The 21,015-nt window shown below is 42.7% G+C and overlaps 1 protein-coding gene across 4 annotated transcripts in view; it reads left to right on the top strand.

Moving 5' to 3' along the window:
• The window catches only part of SLC41A1 (solute carrier family 41 member 1), a 46,547-nt gene that overhangs the window by 22,852 nt on the left and 2,680 nt on the right, over positions 1 to 21,015 (top strand). For 2 of the 4 annotated variants that reach the window (XM_060178724.1, XM_007523123.3), the window contains exon 11: positions 127 to 2,628. The exons of the other annotated variants lie outside the window; for them this stretch is intronic. In XM_060178724.1, the coding sequence (XP_060034707.1) occupies positions 127 to 312 (186 nt within the window). In that variant the 3' untranslated portion in view covers positions 313 to 2,628. Of the gene's footprint in view, positions 1 to 126; positions 2,629 to 21,015 lie in introns of those variants that run through there. 4 annotated transcript variants of the gene reach the window in all.

Genomic DNA, 21,015 nt, shown 5'->3' with positions numbered 1-21,015 from the left:
GAACCGCCCCAGTGAGGGTTCTAGAAAGCTGAGCCAGTGATGCAATGAATGAGTCTGGTATTGTGGCCTCTAGCTCCCCCTAGAAAGAGGGGGTGGCTACAGGCCAAGGCCCTTCTGTCTCTCCAGGTGCTGATTCTCCTGTACATCGCAGACTGGATGGTGCACTGGATGTGGGGCCGGGGCCTGGACCCCGACAACTTCTCCATCCCGTACTTGACAGCTCTGGGGGACCTGCTTGGCACTGGGCTCCTGGCACTCAGCTTCCATGTCCTCTGGCTCATCGGGGACCGAGACACAGATGTTGGGGACTAACTTGGTCACTCAGCCTTCTTCCTGCCCCTTTGCACTTTCTATTGAAGTTTTTTTTGTCCCCCTCCCCCATCGCGTGCCACACTCCCCTCTCTTTTTAGAACTTCACTTTGATACTGAATTCTCATTATTTTCAATGAGAATTTTTATACATTGAGCCAAGTTTATAGAGCAAGAATTCAGGAAGGATAGGTGGACTGAGATAAGCAGTACAAGAATCCCTCACACACACCACTTTCCTTTTTTTTTGAGACAATCACCAAGTATAGTTTCATGGTGGGAGCCCTCAGGTGAGGTGGGATCTGGGGACATTTGGTTTAACTTTAGCAACCTCAGTCTTGACCCTAATGAGAAGCCCTGTGTTCAGTGAGTAGGCTCTGGCTTTAAGATTTTGTTTCTTTTGGATTGAACAGAGGAACCAATATCACCCACCCCAGGAGCCACACATCTTCTAGACATGAATGAATGAGCTTCAGAGCACTAGGCAGGAGACAGCTGCTCCTGGCCCCATATAATCCTGGCCCTCTGCACCTAGCCCCTCTGCTCACAAAGAGTGAGGAGGGCTGACTAGTCAAAGTATACACTTATCCCTTAATCAGAAGCCTGATAAGCAGGTTCCTCCCTCTGATCTGCATCCAGTTGGTTGATTGGTGGACCCAGGAAGAAATCAGTGTGGCCTGGTCTCACTGTTGACCCATGTCCACCCATCAGTTTGCTGTAGTCCACATCCACCTGGACCCAGAGGATGGGCTTTTTGTTTCTGTTTAACCTTCATCTCTATGCACCTTCCCCAGAGCTTGCAGCTGGGCTTGAGAATAGTGGCAGGGCCTGGGAATGTGGAGGACATTTAGGAGGTTGAGGGCAACAGGGTGTTTCATTACTACTGCTTCCCCTAAGGATAAAATCATGTGGTTATTTTAAACTGTCACTTCCTAAAGTCACTCATTCTGGTATCATGGAAAGTCTCTTTCTCCTCTCCTCTTGCCTTACTCAGACATTTATGATCCATTCATTCACTCATTCAGCAAATATACAGCCTCCCCCCAAGATGAGTTCTTCTGTGGGCATGGCCTGAAACGGTCATGGAGTGTTGTTTATTGAGCACTTGCTGTGTTGCTGATTCCTATGCCAGGCACTGCCTAGTCAGCAGGAAAAGAAACACAATTCTAACCTCATTCATTCCTCTAGACACAAAGACCATGTACCCCTTCCAGCCTGACAGGAATTTTCCTTGTGTGTTTGCTCTGTGTGTGCCCCTTGTCACCAACCTAGGTTATGCTTCTCTCTCCCTTCTAGATCCCACCTCTGTCCAGTGTTGACCGTAGCTAGTGCTTCTGGCTCTACCACTCAGCCAGCATTCATTTCCTAGATGGCTTTCCCTAGCCTTCTCCTTATCTCTTCACTAGCCACCGGAGGGAGGATTCTAGCAGGCTGGCTGTTGGCTAGCTGTTTCTGCTTGTTGCTGTTAAGTGTGAAACTACAAAGACACCAGAACCTCTGCATCTCCCCCACAGGCTATTCTGAACAGATGGGAAATCCCCACATTCACACCTCTTATCCATGTGGGCATTGGGATACAGGCTTTTTCTAGCCTGTCTGTAACCTCTCCTTAAACTCTGCTCTGTGGCCTAAAGGATCCACCTCCAAGCAAAAGCTAGGCCCTTGTAACAAGGAAGACCCTGTCACTTACCGGCACCATGCCTTATCTGAGGAACTTGCCTCATCTTACCTCTAGAGGCTGGCTTTTTCTTCCCACCACCACCAGGCCATTCCTAGAACGTTAACTATAGAGGTCATATAGCTGGAGTATGTCCAACAAGAGTTCATTAACACCAGTGAGGCTTACTCCTGTGCTCCCTTCAGACCTTCTTTCATCTTGTCCTCCACCTCCAAACACAGCTACACAGACTTTTGTACAGACTTCCAAACCACTCTCCTGCCCCAGTCGCTCACCCCTTCCTCATCTTTGGAGTCTAGCTAGACTGCTTTGGAGGACTCTTTCTCCTCCTTTGCTGGGAAAGCACGGAGGTGGCATGCCCCAGGCCCTGGGTGTGTGAACAGAGGTAGGGCTATGGGGTGAGAGGGAAAGAAAATGAAGTTGACTTTCATTGAAAATTCATCTCTTCCTTCCTCCCCAATTGCACAAAATGCGTGTACTTTCGGCCTAGCTTCAAGAAGTGACGTTGGTTTACTCCTGTTTCCTTAAAAAGTTACAGAACGGTGTCTTAAGAGAATTATTTATAGTTACTATAACTGAATTGACATATGTCAATGTAACTGATAAATTATATTTGGTAAAATAAAGAGGATGTTTATTTAGGTGGTTGCTGTTTCCCGTGTGTCTCATCAGAAAGCCAGTTTAGGGAGTCGGGAGGTAGCGCAGCGGGTTAAGTGCATGTGGCGCACAAAGTGCAAGGAAGGACCTGCATAAGGAGCATAAGGATCCCGGTTTGAGCCCCTGGCTCCCCACCTGTAAGGGAGTTGCTTCACAGGTGGTGAAGCAGGTCTTCAGGTGTCTATCTTTCTCTCCCCGTCTCTGTCTTCCCCTCCTCTCTCCATTTCTCTGTCCTAACCAACAATGACATCAATTGCTGGGAATACTGTGAGAACCAGGTTGAGCGTGGTGAGGCTTTTCCCATTGAAAAATGGGGAACTAAGAAAACGAATCTCCCTGTCAGACTCCCTCTTGCTAAGGTGGAGCTGGGGAGAAATACGGGCCTCAGTTTTCACTTCTCTGTCAGCTTCTCCCTGTCTCTAGAAACCCTGCATTTTTCTGCCTCCAGGGGCTCGGCATTCCTTAAAACATTAAGCCAGGTCTGCATTCCTTGATACAATGGCCTGCTCTCTTATTATTTACATATCAATGTTCTGCTTTGTCTAACAAATGACTTAAGGTGTCCTCCCTATTTCCCCACCCATTATGCTCATTTGATATATTCTTTTCCTACCCTCAAGACCCTCCCTGCCTGCAGGGTATCATTAATCCTACCAGTTAAACCCCTCACAACAGTTGCTAAGGAAGTTCCTACCTTTCCCAGCCCCCTTTACCTTTCTCTGCCCCTTTCCTAACTATGTATGGTATTGTCAAGCCACTTCCATTTCCAACTTGCGACTTATGTTTTCCAGCCTTGAAGAACGCGTGCTCTTGCATCCTATGCTTTGCGCCATGTGCGCTTGACCTGCTGTGCTGCCACCTGACCCCCCCAAAAAAAGGTTGTTTTTTTTTAAGACCTTTGTTTCTTTATTTTGCCTCCAGGGTTATTGCTGGGGCTCAGTGCCTGCACTATGAATACACTAACGCAGCAGGTTAAGTGCACGTGGCGCACAAAGTGCAAGGACCTGCGTAAGGACCTGGAGGTCATTTTTTCCCCTTTTGTTGCCTTTGTTGTTTATCATTGTTGTCATTGCTGTAGTTGTTGTGTATTGTGGATAGAACAGAGAGAAATGGAGAGAAGAGAGGGAGACGGGGAAAGAAAGACACCTGCACATCTTCACCACCTGTGAGGCGACCCACCCCACCCCCTGCAGGTGAGGATACACAGGCTCAAACTGGGATCCTTACACCAGCCCTTGTGCTTCATGCCATGTGCACTTATTAATCCACCATGCTATTGCCCGGCCCCCAAAAAAGTTTATTTATTTGTTTATTTCCTTTTGTTGCCCTTGTTGTTTTATTGTTATAGTTATCATTGATGGATAGCACAGAGAGAAATGAATAGGGGAGGGGAAGACAGTGCTGGGGAGAGAAAGATAGATACCTGCAGACCTGCTTCACTGCTTGTGAAGCAACTACCCTGCAGGTGGGGAGCTAGGGGCTCAAACCAGCATCCTTACGCCAGTCCTTGCATTTTGCACCACATGTGCTACTGAGGAGTCGGGCTGCACTACTGCCCGACTCCTCAAAAAACAGTGTTTTTTTTAAATAAAGACTTATTCATTAACAGACAGGGCAAAGGAGATAGCATAATGATTATGCAGAGAAACTTTGATGCCTGAGGGTCCAAAGTCCACACCACTAGAGCTGAGCAGTGATCTTATAAAAATATAATAGACGGGGTCAATTAGGAACACCAAAGGAGACCACCTGGGACAGCAACAAGACAGGACTAGAACAACTTCAGGAACCCAAAAATCACCGGTGAGTGCAAACACATGTGGCTTGTGGACAGAGAGGAGCCTAGGGAGACATTAAGTGGCTGGTAACAGTCCGGGAGTTTACCAATTGAAAAACCACCTCCAGTCTGTTTCACCAACAAAAAGACAGCTAAAGAGAGGAGAGAACTCCCTTAAGACTCACCAAATGCAACTGTGAGTCTCCGTTGCTGCTGTCCTCAGAGTATGGAGTGGCGGGGGGCGGGGAGGCCCTGTGCTGACACCAGGGGACAGAAAACTAACCAGGAAACTCAGGAGAAGATCTATACCTCAGTGACATAGTGGTGGGGCTGTGACAGTCTCTTTGCATAACCACTGGGTTATCTCTGCCCCACCCTGCTTTATCTCTTAGGGGTCAATGATTAAGCTAAGAAGCCTAATTATAGTTTAAAAGTCCTCAGGCTCCCATAACCTACAGGGAAGAAAAAGAACAAATGAGGCTTTTAAACCACAGTGCTCCAACTTAAGGATTAAAATACTGTCGAAACAACTGTCAGTTTCCACAACTGTGAATCCTTTAATTACCTTACTTAGACACAAGCCAATCCAGGCAATGGTGATCAGTCATTTGAAAAGTACTGAGAGAGGGACCTCGTAACATACTATATAAAATAGTAAAACCAACAAGAAAAAATATTGGAGAAATGAACCAGGACAAGAGTCCAGCTAAAAGCCCCCCAAAGGGTGAAGCACGAAATAATAAAGTCAACATCCAAACACTAGTTAAGGAATTAATAGCAGGAGTGAGTAGAGAGTTTGAAAGAATTGTCATCAGAAATACAGAAACAACAAATGAGACTCTGGAAGGAAACACTAATTATCTCAAGGTTATTAGAGAGCTGAAAGCTGAAATAGCTGAGCGGAAAACACACCTAGCTGAAAAAGCTAAAACAGTATCAGAACAGTGAAACAAAATAGATGAACTCCAGAAAACAGTAGAAGGGAGAGAATAGAATGAATGAGGCTAAAGACAGAATTAACATGATTGGGAGTTGGGCGGTGGTGCAGTGGGTTAAGTGCACGTGGCGCAAAGCAAGGACTGGCAGAAGGAGCCCGCGGCTCCTCACCTGAAGGGGAGTCGCTTCACAAGTTGTGAAGCAGGTCTGTAGGTGTCTGTCTTTCTCTCCCCCTCTCTGTCTTCTCCTCCTCTCTCCATTTCTCTCTGTCCTATTCAACAATGACATCAACAACCACAACAATGTTAAAAAAACAAGAGCAACAAAGGGAAAATAAATTAATATTTAAAAAAATAAATAAAAAGAATTAGCAAGATCAAGGAAATTTGTAGACAACTAAAAAGTGGATCTCAAAAAGAGATTAAGAGATACTGAAAACAACAACAGAGACCTATGGGATGACTTCAAAAGAAACAATATACACATTACTGGCTTACCAGAGGAAGAAAGAGAGGTAGGGGAAGAAAGCATTCTATAGGACATAATAGCTGAGAACTTCTCTAGTCTAGACAACAGAAAACACATGAAGGTTCAAGAAGCTCAGAGGGTTCCAAACAGCATTAACCCAGATTTAAAGACAAGACACATCATATTTAGAATGAAAAGGAATAAGGATAAAGAAAGGATCCTGAAAGCTGCAAGAGAAAAACCAAAGAGTCACCTATAGAGGAAAACCCATAAGATTAGCAGCAGACTTCTCCACACAAGCACTACAGGCCAGAAGAGAATGGCAAGATATCTATCTAGTACTCAATGAGAAAGGCTTTCAACCAAGACTACTGTATCCTGCTAGCCTGTCATTCAGACTAGATGGAGGCATAAAAACCTCAGTCAAGCAACAGTTGAAAGAACCAACTTACCAAGCCTGCCCTGAAAGTTCTGAAAGCTCTCCTATAAACAATCAGACCACCATACATATGTCGTATATCAGAACACTAAAAATCTACACGAATGGCACTAAAATATTGCAATCTATGATATCAACACATGACAATGGCCTGAATTCACCTATTAAAAGGCACAGAGTAGGAAGATATATCAGAAAACACAACCCAGCAATATGCTGTCTACAGGAAACCCAACTAACTCAACAAGACAAATACAAACTCAAAGTGAAAGGACAGAAAACTATCATACAAGCCAATGGCCCACAAAAAGGGGCAAGAACAGCTATTCTCATATCTGACATGATAGACTTTAAAGTCAATAAAATTAAAAAAAATAGGAATGGACATTATTTAATGCTCAGAGGATCAGTCAATCAAGAGGACTTAACAATTATTAACATCTAGGCACCCAATGAGAAGCCATCTAAATACATCAAGCATCCACTGAAAGAGCTACAGCAGTATATTAACAGCAACACAGTAATAATAGGGGACTTCAACACCCCACTCTCTCAACTTGACAGATCATCCAGGCAGAAAATCAATAAAGAAATGAAGGAGCTGAATGAGGAGATAGATAAACTAGAACAATTAGACATTTTCAGTCATTCATCCCAAGAAACTGGAATACACATTCTACTCAAGTCTGCATGGGTCATTCTCAAGGATAGATGCCACAAAGACAGCATCAGCAAATTCAAGAGCTTTGAAATCATCCCAAGCATCTTCTCAGACCACAGTGGAATTAAACTAACACTTAACAATCCAAAAAAGGTTAGTAATAGTCCCAAAATGTGGAAGCTCAGCAGTACATTATTTAACAACTACAGGGTCAAAGAGGAAATAAAGGAGGAAATCAAAATGTTTCGAGAGTTCATTGAAAATGAAGACAGAAGCTATCAAAATATTTGGGACACAGCTAAGGCAGTACTGAGAGGGAAGTTCAAGCCATACAAGCACACGTTAGGAAACAAGAAAAAGCACAAATAAAGAACCTGATTACACATCTTAAAGACCTAGAAGAAGAACAAAGAAACCCTAAAGCAACCAAAAGAAATAACTAAAGTTAGGGCAGAAATCAATAACATTGAAAACAAGAAAACCATACAAAAGATCATAGAAAGTAAATGTTGGTTCTATGGAAGAGTGAACAAAATCAACAAACCTTTAGTCAGACTAACAAAAAACAAAAAAAAAAAGGGAAGAAGGCAGAAATCGAACATAAATGAAAGAGGACATATCACAGCAGACACTGCAGAAATTTAGCATATCATGTAAGACTTCTATGAACAACTATATGCCACCAAGCTAGAGAACCTGGAAGAAATGGACAATTTCCTAGATACCTATGAACTCCCAAAATTAAATAAAGAGGAACTAAATAACATGAACAGACCCATTACAGCTAATGAAATTGAAACAGTTATCAAAAACCTCAAAAATAAAAGTCCTGGACCAGATTGTTTTACAAATGAATTCTACAAAACCTTCAAAGAAGAACTAATACTGCTACCTTTAAAAGTCTTCCAGAAGATTGAAGACACAGGAATATTCCCTGCCTGCTTCTATGAAGCCAACATCACTCTGATACCAAAAGCAGACAGGGACACAACCAAAAAAGAAAACTACAGACCAATATCTCTGATGAACATAGATGCTAAAATATTGAACAAAATTCTAGCCAACCAGATACAGCAGTATATTAAAAAGATTGTTCATCATAACCAAGTGGGGTTTATCCCAGGTATGCAAGGTTGGTTTAATATATGTAAATCAATCAACGTGATTCACCACATCAATAAAAGCATGACCAAAAACCACATGGTCAGATCAATAGATGCAGAGAAAGCCTTTGACAAAAATCCAACATCTGTTTATGACCTAAACACTACAAAAAATGGGAATAGATGGAAAATTCCTGAAGATAGATGAGTCTATATATAGCAGACATACAGCCAATATCATACTCAATGATGAAAAACTGGAAGCATTTCCCCTCAGATTAGGTACTAGACAGGGCTGTCCACTATCACCATTACTATTCAACATAGTGTTGGAATTTCTTGCCATAGCAATCAGGCAGGAGCAAGAAATTAAAGGCACACATATTGAAAGAGAAGAAGTCAAACTCTCCCTATTTGCAGACAACATGATAGTATACATAGAAAAACCTAAGGAATCCAGCAAGAAGCTTTTGGAAATCATCAGGCAATACAGTATTGTGTCAGGCTACAAAATTAACATTCAAAGTTAGTGACATTCCTCTATACAAACACTGTTTGAAGAAATTGAAACCCATAAATCAATTCCTTTTACAATAGCAACAAAAACAAATATCTAGGAATAAACCTGACCAAAGAAGTAAAAGACTTGTATACTGAAAATTATGAGTCACTACTCAAGGAAATTGAAAAAAGACACAAAGAAGTGGAAAGATATACCATGTTCATGGCTTGGAAGAATTAACATCATCAAAATGAATATACTACCCAGAGCCATATACAAATTTAATGCTGTCCCCATCAAGATCCCAAACACATTTTTTAGGAGAATAGAACAAATGTTTATCTGGAACCAGAAAAGGCCTAGAATTGCCAAAACAAACTTAAGAAGAAAGAACAGAACTGGAGGCATCACACTCCCAGATCTCAAATTGTATTATAGGGCCATTGTCATCAAAACTACTTGGTACTGGAACATGAATAGACATACTAACCAGTGGAATAGAATTGAGAGCCCAGAAGTAATCCCCCACACCTGTGGACATCTAATCTTTGACAAAGGTGCCCAGACTATTAAATGGGGAGAGGTGATTCTCTTCAACAAATAGTGTTGGAAAAAATGGGTTGAAACATACAGAGGAATGAAACTGAGCCGCTACATTTCACCAAATACAAAAGTAAATTCCACGTGGATCAAGGACTTGGATGTTAGACCACAAAGTGTCAGATACTTAAAGGAAAATATTGGCAGAACTCTTCCACATAAATTTTAAAGGCATCTTGAATGAAACAAATCCAATTACAAAGAAGACTAAGATAAGCATAAACCTATGGAACTACATAAAATTAAAAAGCTTCTGCACAGCAAAAGAAACCACTACCCAAACCAAGAGACCCCTCACAGAATGGGAGAAGATCTTTACATGTTTTACAGCAGACAAGAGGCTCATAACCAAAATATATAAAAAGCTTGCCAAGCTCAATAACAAGAAAACAACCACATCCAAAAATGGGGAGAGTACATGGACAGAATATTCACCACAGAAGAGATCCAAAAGGCTGAAAAACACATAAAAAAAAATGCTCCAAGTCTCTGATTGTCAGAGAAATGCAAATAAAGACAATTTTATACCACCTCTTTCCTGTGATAATATCATACATCATTATAGGTAGCATCAGCAAATGCTGGAGAGGTTGTGGGGACAAAGGAACCCTCCGGCACTGCTGGTGGGAATGTCAATTAGTCCAACCTCTGTAAAGAACAGTCTGGAAAACTCTCAGAATTCTACAAATGGATCTACCCTATGATCCTGCAATTCCTTTCCTGGGGAGATATCCTAAGGAACCCAAAATACCTACCCAAAAAGATCTGTGTACACATTTGTTTTTAGCACAATTTGTAATAGCCAAGCCAAAACCTGGAAGCAACCCAGATGTCCAACAACAGATAAGTGGCTGAGCAAGTTGTAGTCTATATACACAATGGAATACTACTCAGCTATTAAAAATGGTGACTTCACTGTTTCCAGCCGATCTTGGATGGACCTTGAAAAATTCATGTTAAGTGAAATAAGTTAGAAACAGAAGGATGAATACAATGATATACAATGAATACAATGAATACAATGATCTCACTCTCTGGCACAAGTTGAAAAACAAGATCAGAAGAGAAAACACAAGTAGAACCTGATCTGGAATTGGCATATTGCAACAAAGTAAAAGACTCTGTGGTGGGTTGGGGGGGGAACAATATAGGTCCAAAAAGGATGACAGAGACCTAGTGGGGCTTGTTTTGTTATATGGAAAACTGGGAAATGTTATGCATGTGCAAACTATTATATTTACTGTCAAATGTAAAACATTAATTCCCCAATAAAGAAATTTTAAAAATATATACTAGGGGGCCAGACAGTAGCACATCGTGTTAAGCACCCATGGTGTGAAGCTCAAGGACTGGCTTATGGATACTGACTTAAGCCCCTGTCTCCCCACCTGCAGGGGGGTCGCTTCACAAGCCATCAAGAAGGTCTGCCCGTGTCTATCTTTCTCTCCCTCTGTCTTCTCCGTCTCTCTCAATTTCTCTCTGTCCTATCCATCAACTATAACAATAAGGGCAACAAAGTGGAAAAAAATGGCCTCCAGGAGCAGTGTAGGCACTGAGCCCCAGCAATAACCCTGAAGGCAAAAAAAAAAGATAAGAAAATTAAATATATATAATAATAATAAAATTAAAAATAAGTAAATAAAGGTACACAATAGAGAGTACCAGTATCTGGCATATGCAACATCAAGGATCAAGCTTGGGACCTCATGCTTTCAAGTTCAACACTCTAGCCACTGTGCCACCCCCACCCCACAGGCCACAGAAATAAAACAGCTCTTAAATACAAAGATGTATAATAGAAAATATACATCAACCATTCATTGAGAAACAGAAAAGGAAAGGAAAGGAAAAGGAAAGGGAAGGGAAGGGAAGGGAAGGGAAGGGAAGGGAAGGGAAGGGAAGGGAAGGAAAGGAAAGGAAAGGAAAGGAAAGGAAAGGAAAGGAAAGGAAAGGAAAGGAAAGGAAAGGAAAGGAAAGGAAAGGAAAGGGAAGGAAAGGGAAGGAAAGGAAAGGTCAATGAGCCCAACAAATGCAGTGGCTTGACCTGCACACTCACTTCTAAAAAGGAGTCTGGAGAGTTTGGAATTCTAACAGAGAGGCTTGTTTTACAACTTGATAATAATGGCGTTGGGTCTTGTCAGTCAAGCGCATGAGTCTCCACAGCCAGAAGACCTGACTGGTGGACAGGACTCCCATATGATTCTGGCCCCTCTGCCAGACAAAGCCAAAGACATGTGGCCAGATTCTCTCTGAGTCTCCTTTTGTGGCATCCAAAGCTGACCAATTTCCCTTCAGATCAACACATTCCTCTTTTACATGCATTCAAACCTTCTATCTGTCTTTTATTTCAGGTTGATTCTAGCATTTAACTCTGAGAGAGCTAGGAAGACTAGCATTTCCAAGTTCTTAGTAGAAAGGCAGGCTTGCCATGGATAACTAAGAATGGCCTATAGGTACCACCTTCACCTTTCTCACTTCACACAGAATTGAAAGAACATAAGAAACTGGAAGAGGGGGCCGAGTGGTGGCGCACTTGGTTGAGCACACATGTTACAATGCAGAAAGACCAGCTTCGAATCCCTGGTCTCCAACTACAGGGGGAAGCTTTGCGAGTAGTGAAGCAATATTGCAGGTGTCTCTCTTTCTCTCTCTCTCTCTCTTCCTCTCTATCACACCTTCCTTCTTGATTTCTGGCTGTCTCTATCCAATAAATAAATAAAGATGATGGTGATGGTGATGATGATGATAGAAACTGGAACAGGGCAACTTGGGAAGTATCACACTGAATAAAACCTTGAACTTTCAAGCATGAGGTCCAGAGTTCAAGCCCTGACATTACATACGCCAGAGTGGTACTGTGGTTCCCTTTCTCATGCTCATAACCGCTCATATGCTTACTTTCTCTCTCTCTCCCATAATCATTAATAAAATGAATATCATAATCAATGAATATTCATAATCAAGGAATAAAAGAACCGGGTCAATGACTGCTTACTGGGTAGAGTTCACACTTTACCAGAGGTGAGGAGGACCCAGGCTCAAGCCCCCAGTCCTCACTTACAAGGGTGAAAGCTTCACAAGCAGTGGAGCAGTTCTTCAAGCCTCTCTCTCTCTCTCTCTCATGTCTATTTGTCTGTCTACCTCTCACTAGCTATAAAAGCAAGAAAGAAAAAAAAAGGTAAGAAAAAGAGGCAGAAATCAGAACAAAATCGCCTGTTAGAAAGGAATACCTTGGGTGGGGGAGATAGCATAATGGTTATGCAAAAGGAAAAAAAAAGAAAAAGAAAAAGGAAGGGAAGGGGAGGGGAGGGGAGGGGAGGGGAGGGGAGGGGAGGGGAGGGGAGGGGAGGGAAGGGAAGGGAAGGGAAGGAAGGGGAAGGGGAAGGGGAAGGGAAGGGAAGGGAAGGAATACATGCCAGTGCTACATTGGCAGTTCAGGCCACTTACTCAGGCCTTCAAACCAGTCTGCCCCTCTAGCTCCGCCCCTTTCCTGTCTGCTTACCCTGGTCTGTGAGTGAGGGGAAGGGAAGGAGCCATGGAAGAGAATCAGTGTAGCAACACAAGAAGCACAGACTCCTTAACCCTATGCTTTGCTTGTGTACTCCCAGGCTCAATGCCCTCCTGCACTGTTGGGTAGGAGCCCACAGAGGAATGACTGGCAAGTTGCTCCTTGAGCATGCCAGCCTCTCTCTGGAGGGTTTCCTGGGGCACCTTGCTGCGGAGCCTTCCGGATGAGTGCTTAGCTGGGTCACAGGCACTCACCAAGCTGCTTCCTGTGCACAAAGTAATCACCACAAGCTGAGACACTTTAGCACAATGAGGGCTTGGTACTGAGACAGCTGTGGCCCCAGGGTCTGGCCTTCCTATGGGGCCTTCCTCTGCCTGCTGCTGGGCTGCTCACTGGACCACTTCTGTCTCTAACTCCCATTACAAAGCAGTTTTCTGCTATGTTTCTTTCTAGCACAATGGTGGCTGTTCAGTGTGAAGCACAGCCGGGTTCTGGAAGACTGCTTGGTTCTGGGTCATTTCTTCAGAGCATGTTTATTGGAATACTGTAGGTATCACCACCATAAGCCTGAAATTAGTGACAAGATACCACATCCTCTTTGTGGGGACCTGACCAGAGATGTTTTTCCAAAATCTAACCTAATCAATCATTAGAATGTGGATTCACTCTTAAAATGTATCAATCCCAGAGCCAGGTAGTGGTGCTCCTGGTAGAGTATTGTGACCCCAACAGGAGTTTGGGACTATTAGCACACTAATGAGGTGGGACACACAGAGAAGGGAATGTATAAAAGTATGGACTTGGAGCAGCTCAGTCTCTTTGGCTGCTGCTTCATCTTAGCACAGGTGCTCTAGGTATCTGCCATGGCTACTTCTCCTGGGAACTGAACATGTGTGACTCTGCTAGCCGATAAACTTTTAAGAGCCCTCTACAGCCATGAGCTGTACCTCAGCTGATAATTGTCTATCTTATGTGACTAAACTCTTTATAACTATACTCAGACTTTATGGACCTAGCATACTCTTAATCCTTGATGGTAATTGCTTATTTTGCCTTTTACCCTAATAAAACCTTTTCTCCCTAATAAAACCTTGTATTGTTTAAGCCCATTCCCAGCATCCTGCTGTGAATCCTTTAACCAAAGCCCTAAGCCTCTTTTCAAGTCTCAGGTTACAGCATAGCCCCTAAACCACCACATTAAGATAAATAACAGTAGAGCACACACATTACCATGTGCAAGGACCTTTGGCAAAAGTTTCACAAATGATGAAGCTCTGCTACAAATGTCTAGCTTTCTCTCCCTCTCTAGCCCCCTTTCCTTCTCAATTTCTCTCAGTCTATCATCATCATCATCATCATGGTCAGGCAGTAGTATAACTGGTTGAACATACATATGTTACTATGCTCAAGGACCCAGGCTCAACCCCCTAGTTCCCTGCAGGGGGAAATCTTTGTGAGTGGTGAAGCAGTGCTACAGGTGTCTCTTCCTCTCACCCTCTTTATGTCCCCTGCCCCTCCCAATTTCTCTATCCAATAAATAAAATATAAAGTAATAATAAAATTAAATTTTAAAATTGTTCATTTGTGGGAGTTGGGCAGTAGCACAGCAGGTTAAGCACATGGGGTGCAAAACCCAAGGACTGGTGAAAGGATCCTGGTAAAATCCCCGGCTCCCCACCTACAGGGGGTCGCTTCAGAAGGAGTGAAGCAGGTCTGGAGATGTCTTTCTCTCCCTCTCTCTGTCTTCCCCTCTCTCTGTGTCCTATCCAACAGTGACAACATCAATAACAACAACAATAATAACTTCTTCTAGCGTTTGCCCTTCTTCCGTAGACAGTCAACAGCGTCAGGTTGAGCCTGATGTAAAGTTTCGAGACCTCCTTTGAATCTGGAGAGGTGGCAGTCGTTGACTATGTGGGTCATAGTCTGTCTGGAGCCGCAGGGGCAGTTCGGGTCATCTCTGGCTCCCCAGCGATGGAACATAGCGGTGCACCAGCCATGGCCTGTTCCATAGCGATTGAGGAGGGCCCAGTCATAACGTGCTAGGTCAAAGCCGGGTTGACGCTTGCAGGGGTCTGTGATGAGGTGTTTGTTCTTTACCTCAGCTGACTGCCAACTCTGTTTCCAAGAGTCTGGAACAGAGAAGTTCAGTGTAGGGGACCAGATTGGGTGACAAGACGTCAAGCGTTGGACAGGGTGGGCGAAGATATCCGCGTATATTGGCAGGTCCGGTCGAGCGTAGACGTGGGAAATGAACTTAGATGATGCCGTATCCCGACGAATATCTGGCGGGGCGATGTTGCTAAGAACTGGCAGCCATGGAACCGGGGTGGAACGGATGGTTCCAGAAATTATCCTCATGGAGGAATATAATTTGGAATCGACCAAGTGGACATGGGGGCTACGGAACCATACTGGGGCACAGTATTCTGCAGTGGAATAGCATAATGCCAGAGATGATGATCGTAGTGTGGAAGCGCTCACGCCCCATGAGGAGCTGGCCAGTCTTGCAATGATGTGATTCCTCGCACCCACCTTTGCTGCAGTTTTTATGAGATGTTCGTGAAATGACAGGGTGCGATCGAGAGTACCGCTAAGATAGACTGGCTGGGCTTCATGCCGGATTCTCGTATCGTCAAGCTGCACATTAAGCTCACACGAGGATAACAACAACAATAATAACTACAACAATAAAACAACAAGGGCAACAAAAGGAAATAAATAAAAAATCTTTAAAAAATTGTTCATTTATACTAAGGAATCCAGCAAGAAGCTTTTGGAAATCATCAGACAATACAGTAAGGTGTCAGGCTACAAAATTAACATTCAAAAGTCAGTGGCATTCCTCTATGCAAACACTAAACTTGAAGAAATTGAAATCCAGAAGTCAATTCCTTTTACTATAGCAACAAAAACAATCAGATATCTAGTAGTAAACCTAACCAGAGAAATGAAAGACTTGGCATACTACTCAAGGAAATTGAAAAAGACACAAAGAAGTGGAAAGATATACCATGTTCATGGCTTGGAAGAATTAACATCATCAAAATGAATATACTACCCAGAGCCATCTACCTATCCCCATCAAGATCCCAACCACATTTTTTAGGAGGATAGAACAAATGCTACAAATGTTTATCTGAAACCAGAAAAGACCTAGAATTGACAAAACAATCTTGAGAAAAAAGAACAGAACCAGAAGCACCACACTCCCAGATCTCAAATTGTTTTATAGGGCCATTGTCATCAAAACTGCTTGGTACTGGAACATGAATAGACACACTGACCAGTGGAATAGAATTGAGAGCCCAGAAATGAGGCCCCACACCTATGGACATCTAATCTTTGACAAAGGTGCCCAGACTATTACATGGGGAGAGGTGATTCTCTTCAACAAATAGTGTTGGAAAAAATGGGTTGAAACATAGAAGAATGAAACTGAACCACTATATTTCACCAAATACAAAAATAAATTCCAAGTGGATCAAGGATTTGGATGTTAGACCACAAAGTATCAAATACTTAGAGGAAAATATTGCCAGAACTCTTAAAGACATCTTCAATGAAACAAATCCAATTACAAAGAAGACTAAGACAAGCATAAACCTATGGAACTACATAAAATTAAAAGCTTCTGCACAGCAAAAAAAAAAAAAAAAAAAACCACTACCCAAACCAAGAGACCCCTCACAGAATGGGAGAAAATCTTTACATGCCATACATCAGACAAGAGGCTAATAACCAGAATATATACAGAACTTGCAAATCTCAACAACAGGACAACAAATAACCCCATCCAAAAATGGGGAGAGGACATGGACAGAATATTCACCACAGAAGAGATCCAAAAGGCTGAGATACACATGAAAAAATGCTCCAAGTCGCTGATTGTCAGAGAAATGCAAATAAAGACAACAATAAGATACCACTTCACTCCTGTGAGAATGTCATACATCAGAAAAGGTAACAGCAGCAAATGCTGGAGAGGTTGTGGGGTCAAAGGAACCCTCCTACACTGCTGGTGGGAATGTAAATGGGTCCAACCTCTGTGGATAACAGTCTGGAGAACTCTCAGAAGGCTACAAATGGATCTACCCTATGACCCTGCAATTCCTTTCCTGGGGATATAGCCTAAGGAACCCAACATACCCATCCAAAAGATCTGTGTACACATATGTTCTTGGCAGCACAATTTGTAATAGCCAAAACCTGGAAGCAACCCAGGTGTCCAACAACGGATGAGTGGCTGAGCAAGTTGCGGTATATATATACAATGGAATACTACTCAGCTATAAAAAATGGTGACTTTACCATTTTCAGCTGATCTTGGATGGACCTTGAAAACTTCATGTTAAGTGAAATAAGTCAGAAACAGAAGGATGAGTATGGGATGCTCTCACTTTCAGGCAGAAGTTGAAAAACAAGATCAGAAAAGAAAACACAAGTAGAACCTGAACTGGAATTGGCATATTGCACCAAAGTAAAAGACTCTGGGGTGGGTGGGTGGAGAGAATACAGATCCAAGAAGGATGACAGAGGACCTAGTGGGGATTGTATTGTTATATGGAAAACTGGGAGATGTTATGCATGTACAAACTATTGTATTTACTGTTGAATGTAAAACATTAATTCCCCAATAAGAAATAAAAAGAAAGAAAGAAATGGACCTACCCTATGACCCTGCAATTCCCCTCCTGGGGATATATCCTAAGGAACCCAACACACCCATCCAAAAAGATCTGTGTACACATATGTTCTTAGCAGCACAATTTGTAATAGCCAAAACCTGGAAGCAACCCAGGTGTCCAACAACAGATGAGTGGCTGAGCAAGTTGTGGTATATATACACAATGGAATACTACTCAGCTGTAAAAAATGGTGACTTCACCATTTTCAGCCAATCTGGATGGACCTTGAAAACTTCATGTTAAGTGAAATAAGTCAGAAACAGAAGGATGAATATGGGATGATCTCACTCTCAGGCAGAAGTTGAAAAACAAGATCAGAAGAGAAAACACAAGTAGAACCTGAACTGGAATTGGTGTATTGCAACAAAGTAAAAGACTCTGGGGTGGGTGAGGCGGGGGGGGGGGGGGGGGGGGGGAGAATACAGGTCCAAGAAGGATGACAGAGGACCTAGTATTGTTATATGGAAAACTGGGAAATGTTATGCATATACAAACTATTGTATTTACTGCCGAATGTAAAACATTAATTCCTCAATAAAGAAATTAAAAAATTGTTCATTTGTTAAAAAATAATGAAGTGTTACTATGATGAGATTATTTAGGATTTTATTTATTTGTTAATGAGAAAAATAGAAGGAAAGAGAAAAAAACAGATATCACTCTGGTATATGTGCTGCCAGGGACTGAACTTAGGACCTCATGTTTGAGAGTCCAATGCTTTATCTACTGCACCACCTCCTGGACCACATCACTTGTATTTTTAAAAATATATTTATTTATTTATTTATTTTCCCTTTTGTTGCTGTTATTGTTATTGACCACTTGTATTTTTTAAGATTTTATTTATTTATTCCATGTGAACAAGAGAGAGGAAGAGAAGCCAGAGCACCACTCTAGCACGTGCAGCATTAGGGATCAAGCCTGATATTCTGGGCATGCAAATGCTATGCTCTATCAGCTGAGCGATTTCTCCTGCTGCCAGGAGGTAGAAGTCTCTACAAGAAAACTGATCTGGACAAGAGGTAGAAGTCTCTACAAGAAAACTGATCTGGACAAGAAGGAAAGAAGGGAGGGAAGGAGAGAGGGAGGGAGGGAAGAAGGAAGGAAAGAAGGGAGGGAGGAAGGGAGGAAGGAAGGAAGGAAAGAAGGAAGGAAGACATGGAAGGGAGCAAGAAAAGAAAGGGAGGAAGAAGAAGGGGAGGGGAGAGAAGGGAAAGGAAGAAAAAACTAGAAAGTCAGTTTGAACTAGGAAGTGGCAAAGTGGTAGAGTTCTGGGTTTGGAAGCATGAGTCCAGTCCCTGGCACTACATATACCAGAGTGCTGCTCTAGTTGCTCCCCCCCCCCCCAGGTAATAAATATCTTTTCAAAAGTATAGAAAAGGTGGTGTATTGCACCGAAGTAAAAGACTCTGGGATGGGGTGGGGGGGAGAGTACAGGTCCAAAAAGGATGACAGAGGACCTAGTGGGGATTGTATTGTTATGTGGAAAACTGAGAAATGTTATGCATGTACAAACTATTGTATTTACTGTGGAATGTAAAACATTAATCCCCCAATAAAGAAATTTTTTAATGTAGAAAAGGGAATTTCAGTGTTATAAAAAGAAAAAACTATTATATAGTGATGCTGTCTACTAGAACCATCTATAGTGATAGAAATAGGACTTTCTCTGTGCAACCCAATATGGAAGTTACTATCTGAACTGAGCACTGGAGGCATGGGCAGTGAGGCGGCTGACAGCCTTCTCAACTTCTGCAAAACTGTTCCAAACATGAACATGCAAATCAGTTGTTGGCATTCTGAATGTGCTCTCCTTCTTTTATTTCTGGCTATCCTCTGGAAAACTGAAAGTTACTATAAAAGAAATGCACACTATCCCCAGAAGGGAAGGGAAGGAATGGAAAGATCCCCACAAGCAGTGAAACAATGCCGCAGGAGTCTCTCTGTCTCTTTCCTCCTTCTCTTTCAATTTCTCTCTGTATCCATCTCAAATAATAAATAAATAAAATTTTAAAAGAAAGAGGAAAACAACAGAAGACCTAAGCAAGCTATCTCTCATGAGCTGTGAAGTAGCGCTGCTGACTCTCCCTCTCTCCCCTCTCTCTCTTATTGCTAGTAGGGTTATCACTGGGGCTTGGTACCTGCATGATGCATCTACTGCTCTTGGCAGCCATTTTAAAATTTTTTTATTATCTTTATTTATTGGGTAGAGTCACCTAGAAATCAAAGGGAAGGGAGTGATAGGTAGAAAGAAACAGAAACACCTGCAGCATTGCTTCACCACTCACAAAGCTTTCCCCCTGCAGGTGGGGGGCAGCCATTTTTTTTATAATTTATCTTTTTAATTTTTTTATTATCTTTATTTATTGGATAGAGACGGCTAAACATCAAGAGAGTATGGGGGAGAGAGGGAGAGAGAGAAAGACCTGCAGGTGAGGACTGTTACGGGGGGAAGAGGAGCTGTTCGTTCCCCAACATTAAAAAGGTCATCACACATTATCTCATCAAAGAATTGAGGCGAGAGTGTGATTATTTATGTATTTTAAACTTCATTCGGGGAAATTGAGAACATTCATATGATAGGGCATGAGAGAAAGAGAAGGGGGGGGGGAGTAAAAAAGACCAAGTTACCAGTTACTTGGTCCTGGCAGAGAAAAAAAATGTTTAACACCAGGGGTCTTCCTTGTAAAACCCAAGCCCTACCCCCACCTTTCCAAGCCATACCTGTAACCACGCCTATTTTCTGGGCAGTACCTTGTCCCTCGACTAGGACCAAGGGCTCAAACCCCATTCTCTGTGCTTTGAAACAAGTGCATTCAACCAGGTGTGCCGCCACCCAGCCCCACAACCAATGTTTCTTTCTTTTCCTCCCCTTTTTTTGTTTTTTTCCCCTTCTGTTGCCCTTGTTATTTATCGTTGTCGTTATTGTTATTGTTATTGTTATTGCTGTTGTTGTTGTTGTTGTTGAATAGGACAGAGAGAAATCGAGAGAGGAGGGGAAGGCAGAGGGGAGAGAAAGATAGACACCTGCAGACCTGCTTCACCGCCTGTGAAGCGAACCCCCTGCAGGTGGGGAGCCAGAGGATCCAACCCGGATCCTTACTCTGGTACTTGGGCTTCGCGCCATGTGCGCTTAACTGTCTGTATCACTGCCCGGCTCTCCCCCTTTTTAAAAAAATTTTTTCCCTTTTGTTGCCCTTGTTGTTTATTGTCGTTGTTGTTGTTATTGTTGTTATTGCTGTCGTTGTTGTTGGGTAGGACAGAGAGAAATCGAGAGAGGAGGGGAAGACAGGGGAAGAAAAAGAGTAACACCTGCAGACCTGCTTCACTGCCTGTGAAGTGACTCCCCTGCAGATGGGAAACCGGGGGCTCTAACAGGGATCCTAATGCAGGTATGTGTGCTTTCTGCCATGTGCGCTTAACTCCTTGCGCCACCTCCCGGCTCCCCCAAGGTTTCTTTCTTTCTTTCTTTCTTTCTTTCTTTCTTTCTTTCTTTCTTTCTTTCTTTCTATATTTATTTATTCCCTTTTGTTGACCTTGTTGTCAACAAATAAATAATATTGTTGTTGTTGATGTCATTATTGTTAGATAGGACAGAGAGAAATGGAGAGAGGAGGGGAAGACAGAGAGGGGAAGAGAAAGATAGACACCTGCAGACCTGCTTCACTGCCTGTGAAGCGACTCCCCTG

This window comes from Erinaceus europaeus, chromosome 19 (genome assembly GCF_950295315.1).
Source record: "Erinaceus europaeus chromosome 19, mEriEur2.1, whole genome shotgun sequence".
Taxonomy (NCBI): Eukaryota; Metazoa; Chordata; class Mammalia; order Eulipotyphla; family Erinaceidae; genus Erinaceus; species Erinaceus europaeus.
Note: the sequence above shows the minus strand (reverse complement) of the source record. Positions and strands in the feature narration are given on the sequence as shown.